Source organism: Trachinotus anak, unplaced genomic scaffold (genome assembly GCF_046630095.1).
Source record: "Trachinotus anak isolate AG129_WGS33_773 ecotype Australia unplaced genomic scaffold, CSIRO_AGI_Tana_v1 ptg000007l, whole genome shotgun sequence".
Lineage (NCBI taxonomy): Eukaryota > Metazoa > Chordata > Actinopteri > Carangiformes > Carangidae > Trachinotus > Trachinotus anak.
This window is the reverse complement of record NW_027273858.1, coordinates 8235137-8246698: the sequence shown is the minus strand read 5'-3', so window position 1 is coordinate 8246698 and position 11562 is coordinate 8235137. Positions and strand designations below refer to the sequence as shown.

The window sequence follows — 11562 nt, the reverse complement described above, 5'->3', positions numbered from 1 at the left end:
CTTTTCCAGGTTTGCAGATACTGGTGGCCACAGACAAACAGCATTGCAGGAACTTTAGCCTTTGATTTGCACTAGCAGAGGCTCCTTTGGCTTTAAATATAGACATAGCAGGCATACCTTTATCATTTCAGACCATGTTCTTATCGGTGTCGTATTAAACTTGGCCAGGGGGCTGCTGTAAAGCTGGTTTCTTACTTTTCATCAGTTTTTTTCCCCCCTTTTTACTTGAATGCTTTTTCTAAGTGAGCCTACAATACTTCACAAGACACCGCCTTATTTTCATGTTATATTGAATAACTAATACAAACAATATATTAGAATTAGCTCTAAAAACTGTGCTTGTCACTTGTATGACCTGCCAATTCATGTACAGTGCAAAATGTGTCACATATTTGCAGGCTCCTTTTATTTGTTAGTTGCCTTTGCACAAGTTATATCCCATAATAAACTGTCCAAGGTGTGATAAACATACGATTTTATGCTTTGTACATAATGTTGACAACACCACAACACCATCTACTGTACTATCCAAGGTAGTTCTTTTAACTTAAACTATTTGAGATCCCTTACTATCATATTTTGCAGATGAAGTTCGTTTGACTTGTCACTAGAAGCACCTCTCACCCTGTTGAATAATGTCTGTGGCTCAGCAGGATCTTTCTGAAAAAGAAATGAATGAATGAAATACTGTCGTCCATTCTTGTTTCAACATGTCTCTTTTGAGACTCCTAACTTTATGTAAGCGACACACTAAATCCAGAGTATGCCTTTAAAGGTTTACAGTAGACATGGAAGCACAGTCTATAAGGGAATTAGGCAGTGATACAACTTAATACTTAATTTTGGAGGCGAATGCTGTACTTTTTACTCCACTACTTTTATCAGTCAGCTTCAGTTTGTAGTTACTAGATTTAAATTATTAATATATAATATAATCAACTAATAAAGGAAATAGAATTAGCCCCACTTTTACCATTTGCAGCATTAAAATAATACTTAAATGGTCCAAATAATATGTATTGTTCTTAAATGGAAATCCGCATAATGTGTGATTTCACCTTTGGTTTTGAAACGCATGACTTCTCCTTGTAACAGGGGCACGACTACTTTTAAGATCTGAGTACTTCTCAGGCCGCTGCCCATTCAAAATGTACAGATATTTTATAAAAGCTTAAAATCGTCAAAACAATAGTTTTTTTTTTTTTTTTTTTTGTTTTTTTTAAAGCTGTTAGGTGGGTTTAACCTTCACTGCCTTCACGGATGTGGATGGGGTCTGGCCGATCCTGTGTGCACTTTACGACAGTGTTGATAATGTATTGAGATGGAGCGTAGGGCGGTGGCCGGTGAATGAATGATCAAAGCCTTTTTAAAGGTTTTGTGGGCGGTGCGTGTGCTGTATTTACACTGACAGCTCCGCCCTTGAGATAGAAAAACTGTCTGTGGGCCGGTGGAGGGATGAAACAAGTGGAAGGAGATGTAGCAGACAGGCACACAGTAATAACTCCACCAATCCACCTCGTCGGCTTCACTCCTCTCCCTGGTACGCTGTAGCATCCTCCTTTTTGCACAACAGGACGAGCGGGCGTTTGCGGTGCTGCGTCGGAGCTTCATGGCCGCGACACTCACGATGAGCGGCGGCGGGCAGGAGGATCCCTTCTATCCGCTGCAGAAGGCGACTCTCCCCGCTGGATTCCCCCTGGAGGACTCGGCGTTGTTCGGCTTGGACTGCAAGCTCACGGACACAGACAAGGCTGGACAAAACGACTACACACAGGTAAAGCGGACACAAATCCAACCGACTTTACACATGAGTGATGTATTTCATTGAATGGGCGTGGCAGACTGGTTGTAGACCCAGGTTGTTGTTTTTTTTTTTTTTTTTTTTTTTTTTTTTTTTTTTTTTGTGTGTGTGTGTTGTTTTTTCTCGCTGGCCTCCAAATTCCAGTCGCCCTAGCTGCGTGATGGCAGTCGCCCCTTGGTTGAGCACTATTTGCGGTCATAAGCGAGCAGGCTGAGACCAGCTGGACGTGAAGCCGAGCTGCTCCGCCTGCAAACGCATTCACCGCATGTTTCCTGTGCCAGCCAGTTGGCCACCAGTTGTTGGTCCCTTCTTGGCGTCCCCCTCTCACCATCATACCACCCTGACAACAACTGACTCCAGCCTCGGACGGAAAGGTCCCGGCAGCTCTGTCCCCAGTTAGCAGGAAACTTGTGCGGCAGAGGAGAGAGGTCTGTGTAACAGCTGCTGGGATCAGGAGCCTAGAAATAGCAGCCCATCCCCAGGCTACTGCTGCTGCTGCTGCCGCTGCTGCTGCTGCTGCTGCGGCGGCGGACAGGGAGGCATGGGTGTTTCCCCATTCCCTTTCATGTTGCTGTTTCATCCTCTGCTGCAGGGCTTTTACACCGGGCAGATCCTTCAGATTCACAGGCATTAGAGGCACAACATGGTCGACAAAGTTGTTCACCTGTTTGATCAGTGACAGGCTGCTTCTTTGGTCTGCTCTCCTAACTGCAGGTGTGTTTTATGTGAGAGGGATTTGATCAGGTTCTTTATTTCCACCAAGACCGTGGCCTGATCCTCAACTGTTGCCCCCACAGCTGATGGGTTTTTGAGTTCAGCCTTGCACGCAGAAAGGGAATGTGGCAACCGCCTATTGATGACTACTTGATAAATGTTTCAGCGGTGACTGTCCTATCAAACCTTTGTCTTCTCAAAATAGTGCCCCAGAATAGTTTCATGGTGGCTCATGAGAAGCACTTGCTGAAGTCGTAGCTGGGTGCGCTTCATTTCACCAGAGTTGACCTTAAAACCAGAAAATGATCTGTTTCTTTTTGTGTGTGTTTTTTTCTTTTTTTTTTTTTTTTTTTTTTATCAACAGGCAAAATGTGAGATGGACAGGTATCTCTCCCCTCAGCCTCTCTCCCTTCCGCCTCCTGCAGACGGCCAGCAGAAGTCACACAGAGACGGGGCATCTGCGGTGGATCAGTTCTTCACTGACGATCACACTGGGGCTCCCTACACGCTCAACATGAATCTTTACCTCCCCGACGTCGCCTACCTGAGGATGGGCTTGTGTCAGCAGGTGCGGGCCCCTCAGCACCAGAACCACACAGGTCTCGCCCAAATCAAAACAGAGTCTGCCTCCCCGTGTTTCTCCCCCAACCTACAGGCGCACTGCCCCAACACTACGCCCACAAGTAGCTGCAGCACATCTGGGCATGGCCCCGGCAGTATTGCTATGGAGACCTCAGCCATAAACATGACGTTAACAGGGTTACCGGACTTCACCAGTGTTTTCAACCAGCCGGGAGGCAGCCAAGGTGGCGATTCAGTGCCAGAAGTGTTTGTCAAACAGGAAATGCCGTCACAGTTTGAACAGCATGCTCTCCACCACCACGACAACAGCGGCTCACTGTTTCAGCTCCTAAACTCTGGCTTGGACCATCACCATGGTAATGGTATGGAGGCTCAGCATCAGCATCATCCTCATCATCATCATCATCATCATCAGCAGCAGCAGCAGCATCAGCATCAGCAGCAGATACAGCACACTTCCACTTCCACAATCCACACGGCTTTCCATGATTTGCCTGTAGCATCTTCTGCGTCTCAACAGGAGCAGACTGCCAAGCCTGCGTACTGTGGCCTGGGTGGGGGGGCGTACACACATCCTCACGCTCAGCCACACGCCCGTTTCCTCCAGCAGCAGGTGCCCTACCTGCCGCCCTCTCCGCCGAGCTCGGAGCCCGGCAGCCCTGACAGGCAGAAGGAGCTGCTCCACACCATGTCCCCTCCTCCCTCGTATGCAGCCACCATCGCCTCCAAGTTGGCAGGTAGCACCCCTGGACACAGACCTGGCCCTGGACCAGGCGGCTTAGCCCTGCCCCTCAATACAGGTCCCACGCCGGTCCCGGGCCAAGCCGCGGTCCTTCCCCAACCCCCTGCAACGACCCCAGCCCCAACCCCAGCTCAGACCACTGTGCCTATCCGCTACAGCCGGAGGAACAACCCTGACTTGGAGAAACGACGGATCCACCACTGTGATTACCCAGGTTAGACCAGTAGCACAGGTCCGCCACTGCATGTGCACGCTGATTCCTGTCACTGTCGTGTGAGTGTGTTTATTTTTACACTGCGCTGCGGTCAGGTGAATCCCTGGTCACTCGCAAAGGTCAGCTTCAAGAAAACCAGCTTTATTTTAAGACGCCGGTTGCATTTTTTTGAAATTATATGTTGTGCTTTGAACGACTTTCCCAGGCCTGTGAGGCACGATATGTTCTGCAGCCACAGCAGTGAAGACGCTGCTCTAGAATTAGAGTATTTCAGCGATGAAGACCACCAGTCACTGCCTATCAATTAACTATCTGGTTCAAAAACTACTTTGTACATTTGCTATTACACCTCAAATAGCTCTGGCACTCTCGGGCCGTGAGCTCCCACACATTGTTGTGGCTTTAAAGTCATCACTGGTATGACTGAGTAATGAAGTGAGTGTGTGGGTGTGTTAATTACATAGTTGTTGTCCTTAAGTCATTTGATTTGTTTTTCCACACACACTCATTTGCATGAAGTCATGCTTGAGATTATACAAACAGATTTTTTTTTTTTTTTTTTTTGGTGATGTGCAGCTACATGCAAGATATTTAATGTCAACTAGCCTGTGGCAGTGCGTAGAATAGGCTTAAGCGGAGCCTCCTGCAGCATGTTAGCACACGTCTAATTTTTTTTTTTTTTTTACAGTCAGGTGAAGCAGTTCTGTCATATCCACACTCTGCCCAGTGCATATTAGTCACAGTGCTCACTCTTCTGTCTTTACAATACAGTCATTTCTATCATTTCCTTATTTATAGTCACAGAAAACCGATGGATATCTTTCTAAATCATTCCAAATCCCGATGACCTCTCTGACATTGTAATCTACATACTGTGTTTAAGATAATGTGCCAAGGGTTTTGTAATCCTGAACTTAAAATACTTCCAGTTTGATGTCCATTTAACAGGTGCAGTCAACAGAAGGTTTCTCTGTGTGTTTAGTGGCATGTGGTTGAGGGAATATCTTTGTAAATACAGTTTTTATCACCAAATAAGCCTGTGGGCCAATTTTTTCAACACAGTCACGTGAAGTTTTTGACAATCACAATATGTCTTAGACCAGTTTTTGTTTTTCCACAAAACAACCATTTACTATATGTCTTTCCAAACAGCTCTGTTCTTCATTAGTGCAAATTTCTAGCATACCACCACAGCCTAGTTTATTGGGTAAATACATATCTGGCGCATGTGAATTATTTGGATTTGGATTCAGCCTTCTGTTTGTGTTTATCTCTGTTGTCAGGCTGCAAGAAGGTCTACACCAAGTCGTCCCATCTGAAAGCCCATCTCAGGACCCACACGGGTAAGACATTCCTCCTATTAATGCCGCTTTTTTAAACGGGACCTGTCAAAAAAATGACGCTGCCCACGCGACTCGTATTTCGGTATCCGCACTGGCACCGTGTTGCTAGGCAGAGTGTTGTGTTCTTGGCATGTGTGTGTAAATGTATCCTACCCCATTCCCATCCACTGCCCAATATACTATTCCATCAAAACAGGTGGAAGTGACACACTTCTGCCAGGGGATGACTCTCACACTATGTGGCCAGTGCTAGACGTGTGGTGCCATCTCTCTCAGGATCCCGTGGCCTGTTCAGACGTCGATGTTTGAATGCTTTGATACGCATTTCTGAGACCAGTCGGGCTTGTTTGACACTATAAATAGTTACACTTTAAAGATCTCTCTGTGCAGTCACACAGTTATCTTAGATCACCTTGTCCATCACATCTCCACTTCAGTCATCACTGCGATGCCTTCGCGTTCCACTTTCCTTTGTCTTGTTTTCCCTTTCTTCTCCTCTTTCCCTCGCTCACCTTCCTCCTTTCACATTTACAGCGCATTTGAACTATTAGTTTTGGATGAGCAAAGTCAACAAACAAGCGCTTAGGTGTCGGGGCCCCACCTCACCCCAGCTAACAAAACAAAGCTTCTGTTGATATCTACGCATTCCTCGCTCATCTGGATACACATGCGCAAAACTCACTCTCGACACTTTGCGATCCAGAATCTGTTCCACTTGTGAATCTCAGCTGCTCTCTCAGAACGTTGCTGTGGGTGTGCTTGCCTTGCATTTCAGTACTTGGGGAACATGACACGACAATTAGATCTGGCGTCATTCGTGCTGCAGGCTGATTGTGGTTATTGCAGTTATTACAGACCACAAGATGAGAACACGACACGTAAAGAGGGATGCAGCAGCAGCTTCCGTGTCCTCCCTGCTTTTGTCAGTCTCACTTAGTTATTTTCTTCCCTTTTTTTTCCCCTATCTCTTTCATTCATCTAATCATCTTCTCCTCTGCTTTTGTGCTAACCCCCCCCTCCCACCTTCAGCCCTTCCTGCCCCCCACCCCACCCCTCCTCTGCCCGTTTCTATCTTTGTCTGTTACTCATTCTACTTCTCTTATTCAGCTGCGTGAACGCACCCACACACACACACACACACACATACACAGAGACAGACGCGCACGCAGACACGTCCACACACACCTGTCAGTAATCTGTATGAGATGATTCCTAATGCGTTTGGGTCCCAGTGGGAGTTCCCACTCTAATCTCCATCAACATCCATTACCCTGATTGTTTGTGTGTCTGTCTGCGTACGTGGGCGCATGTGTTTGTGAGGGTGTTGTGAGAACTGAACACTCCTCTCAGCACTCTCTTACTGTTTTTTTTTTTTTTTTTCAGCGTCTTTTCATTGTCTGTCTGTCCTCATTGTGTTCAGCTTCAGGCGTGTGTTTGAAAGTTTGGCGACGCTGTGGTTAATTTCTGAACAGGTTCACGGTGGTTGGTTTTAGTGACTGCAGAACTTGCTGCGCTTGTTTAAAGGGTCTGTTCATCTAAATGAAGAGAACAAAGCTATCGGACGCATTTAGCAAACTGTACACAACACACACACACAACAAGCAACTACATGGGGAAGCAAGAAAATGTATTTTAATAGAAGGTTGTCGCACCAAACCTTTAAAAATGCAGATAAAAGGCACAAAAATTTGACAAAGCTGAGAAAGGAGACAAAGGAGGAGGCTTATTATTATACCTGTAGAAATACTTGTCAAGTATGTCATGTTTTTTAATGTAAATCTCATAAATTAAATACAAATATATTGAAATCTGGACCAATAAAACCAAAATCATCTGCACAGATAGATACATGACAAATGGTAAGTGCAAAAATAATTTTGGTCGCCACTTTTTAGGCCCACATCTGGGCCGGTGGACCTGGACTCTAGGTTGTGTACGGCAGGGTGGGTGGTTGACTTGTGTGTCTAAGGGCCTGATCACAGTAGTCCTCATGAAGTGCCTGTGGCTGCAGCTGGTGGTTGGTGGAATGACAGAGTGACAAAGGACCATACCTCATCCATCAAAGAGACACGCTCAGGAGAAAAAGGCAGACAATACAAACCAGTCGTCCGTGGGAAACTTGTGCAGTGTTAGTGTTTGGCTGCTTGATGAATGCCTGTGACAGCGGTATGACTGTATGTGCTGTTAGACAACTGCACTTTTCAGTAAAGCCTGTTTCCCCAGTTCCTCCACCCAACTGTCTACACAGGGAATCACTCTCTGTTTGAACGATAATCAGTGTAATCAGCACTATCGGTACCTATAATCTCACATTGGCAGCCTGTGCTCTGTCACAGAGTGCCAGAGATCACAAGAAATTCACCTCGGTGCTGCAGTTTGCTCAGTTTTTCAGAGGGTCGCAGCGCTCCACTCATCTGGACTTTGTCTTTTTTCTCCCTCCCTGCAGGTGAGAAGCCGTACAGGTGCACGTGGGACAGCTGCGACTGGCGCTTCGCTCGTTCGGATGAGCTGACGCGTCATTATCGGAAGCACACTGGTGCCAAGCCCTTCCAGTGCGCCGTCTGCTCACGCGCCTTTTCCCGATCCGACCACCTCGCCCTGCACATGAAGAGACACCAGAACTAGCAGCATTTGCACACACGAACACACATGCGCGCACACACACACACACACACACTCTCTACAAATACACAAACACTATCAGACATAAAGCACTCACTCCATCTCCCACAACTACAATCTGCCTGATGCAGAGCAGCTTTCACTGACACCACAGCTCCTCCCGGTGCTGCTATCACTGCTAAAACAGTACGATAGCCGAACAAACGTGTTGCTCTTAACCCGGAGTGGGACAGTTTGGAGGTTGTAAAGTAGAAAGATGACGGCCAGGTGAGGCTCCTGGTCCTTTAACCTCCAGATATACTTGGTATAGATTAGTTTGGACAAATACAAAGAAGAAAAATAGTAACAAAAAAAAATGGTAGCTCCAAAATGTGTCTCCAGTCCATTTGGACTCTTTTGTGTGACTGGAATGAAAGCACTTACCATTCAAAACTTGTACATCTTTTTTCTCTGTTCTAACAGAACTGGCTTCATATATATATATTTTTTTTTATAAAGGAGAAGCTTTTGTTTGCAAAACTAGTCAAACCAAATCTTTGTTTACTCCATGGTTTGTTAGTTTGTTTATATAACTGGAATATCCAGATTTAATTTTTTACCAAATCATTTGGTTTGCACTAGAACTGGTAATCTTTAAGTCTGAGCCTTTTGGCACATGCATCTCATTCACCACTGGAACGATTATTATCACTACTGGACTGAATCTCACAAATCATTGCTGTTCAGATATTAAAAATTGAAGGCATTTATACTCTGGAGAGAGGGAAGATAGTGCAGGGGGGAGGGAAAAAAAAGAAAAGGAGGGAGGGGTGCAGATGGAGAGATAGAGAGATTTTAGATTTTAGAGAGAGGAGAGCTGAGGACGAATGAGAAACTGAGGGAGGTGGATGGTTGCTAAAGAGCAGCAATTAGGTGATGAATTATTCAGATTGTCTTTCCATGGATTCCCAGCTGGAGAAATGTAAGCAGAGCCTGTAGAAATGTCCTAGAATTCATTCAGTTTTCAACAGAATCGACTGCATCTGATGCACAAGCTTGAATTAAGCGTCTTCAAAAATACAATTACTGTACATCTGTTCTTTCAACTGTTTTAACCAAAGTATCATCTTCCTCGTCGACACCTTATTAAGTGCCTCCTCCTCTGGTTTATGTGTTTTTCTTCAGTGGTAGCAGAGCTGTGATTAATGTCAGATAGTCCTTAAAACACGCATGGTGCTGTTTTTATCTCTTAATCTATTCAATCTCTAGACCCAGCTCGGGTGAAAAGGAAATGTATTTTAAATTACAAGGTTAGCCATCATTGATTGTAATTTAACAGCTCAGCTCAGGCCACTTCACTGACATCCTGACATTATGTGGATTTTTTTTTTTTTTTTTTTAATTAAAGTGACAGTCAGTCCTTTCTCTGACTCTGTACACAACTAACTTGCAATGCAGCTCTATCAGTCAATCGAATGTGGACGCGTGTTTCGTTAAGGGACAGGTTCATGCTTTTCTTCACGACGTTCCTAAAACAACACACACATTGCCCATATGTGCTTTGCAAGTTAGTGGCGGCTGCGGGTGTTTCTCTTGTCCACACTGGCCAGGAACAGACGCCTGAAACATGGACGTGAGAGGCGATGAAATCAACAGCCTTCATTCTGTCTGGGATTGAATTGTGAGGATCAGCTGGAGATAATATCAGGCTTTATCTCTCTGAGTTAGACAAATCAAACATGGGGATCTTTCAAACTTTCAAACTTTCTTATCAGTGTGAAATTCCCTCGTTGCGCTGAAGAATAAAACAAGAGGGAATTTGTTACGAAAAAGACAGTAAGTTTGGAAGATACCCAGTTGATTTTTCACCCCTTTAATGCACATATGGTCATGAAAACATTGTTTTGAGACAGACCTGAATGAAAAAATGTGAACCTGTGCTTTAATGTACACTCCAGTGTCCATTTTGTTGGTGTGGTATAGCCTGAACTTACAACTGTATTTGTTCATTCACTGCAGGTAGCGTTAAGATAATATAGCACTGTAATGTATCTTGGTAAATCTATTTATTTGATTGTGTAGAAGTGGGGGTTGTATCAGATCAACCGTCTTTCTCCCCAGCAAAAATGCCTTAATGTAAATATATGCACTGTAAATAACTTGATTTTTTTTTTTTTTTTTTCTCCCTCTTTTGTTATTATTTTGTAAACAAAAGGGCAAAAAGAGGAAAAAGCCCCGCATCCAAAAATATTTGAGCCTTTTTTTTTTCTTTCTTTTTGGTTTTGTTTTCTTGTCTAGATATTTTGATGCCATTGTTTTATATAATGTTGTCCTTCCAACAACTTATTTTATAAATCCTTTTTTTTTTTTTTCTTCCATGGTAAACGTTCCAAAGACAAAAGTTGTTTTTCTTCAACTGAGTGAAGCCGATCCTAATAAAGTCAACTGACACTTTTACACATGTGCTTTTGTGCCAAAGTTAATGGTGACAATGACTGAATTTTATTGCTTAAGGAAGTATGTGGTGCATATAGTTTTTTTTTTGTCTATGTGTTTTATATTAAAGCATGTTTTGGAAGAGTAAGCCATGTTGTGTAGCTAGAGAGAGCGGCGTCTGTGGGGCCTCGTCAAGGCCCAAATGAAACAAATGAGACATAACCACACTTAATCTTTTAAAATCTGAACAGGGTTTTTGTGAAAGTGCTGATCCTCTGTGTCTGGGATTTTCTGCGGTAGATCCAGCACGACTTAAAAGTTCAGTTGCAGGCAAAAGGAGATAAGAAGGTAAGAAGATGTGGAGGAGAGGTGAAGCGCTCTCGTCCGGGACCTGCAAGTAACCTGCAGCACCCTTGCTGATGAACAAACAATAGTCCTTTGATATCCCAGCAAGAGACAATGGACAAGAAAATAAATTTGACCACCACTCGGGGACAGGAGGGGAATCCCACTGCATTGAAATGGACGTGCAAACATGCGCACGCACACACACACATGCACACACCATATGTTCTTGGTTTAAGTCATAAATGTGACCCAGGGTCTCTGTTGTAATCTACCTCAGATGTCAGAAAAGAGGGAGGTGGAGGGAGAGAGAGTGAAAGAAGTGAAATGCAGAACAATCTAAACATAAGAATCTCTGGGGGGACCCAATCAACCACTTCCGTCCTCCTACATCTCTTCTCGCTCTCCTCCTCCTCCAGTCTTCTTATTTAATTTCATTTTTTTTTTCTCTCTTTGTCTTTCCATGCACCGTATCCCCCTCCCCTCCCCTCCTCTCCCCTCCCCTCCTTCGCCTCCTTCCCGGTGGAAAGTATTGTATGAAAGTCCAGGGGCGCTGCTCTGTGGGTCAGAGTGGAGACTGTTCTCATAACCTGCTCCTCTCCTCATCTTTTCCCTTTCTTTAATCCTGCACCTCGTCTCCCTGTAGCCCTCTCCGCTCCATCTTTTTTCCTCCTCCTGAAACTCAGGGGGAGAACATTTTTCTTATTTCAGGCGCTCATCTTTCATATCTTCATTCTCTCTCTCACCAAGTCTTCCAAATTACTCTAAATAAGTGGAACATGTA

At 44.6% G+C, this 11562-nt stretch overlaps 1 protein-coding gene across 1 annotated transcript; it reads left to right on the top strand.

Annotated features, from left to right (window-relative positions):
* The first annotated feature begins 1455 nt into the window (after positions 1-1455).
* On the top strand, positions 1456-10454 carry klf5a (Kruppel like factor 5a). The gene is made up of 4 exons (XM_071480250.1): positions 1456-1774; positions 2880-4053; positions 5337-5396; positions 7843-10454. Exons 1-4 carry the CDS (start codon positions 1610-1612, stop codon positions 8019-8021), a joined length of 1578 nt encoding a protein of 525 aa, XP_071336351.1. The 5' UTR covers positions 1456-1609; the 3' UTR covers positions 8022-10454.
* Positions 10455-11562: the final 1108 nt, after the last annotated feature.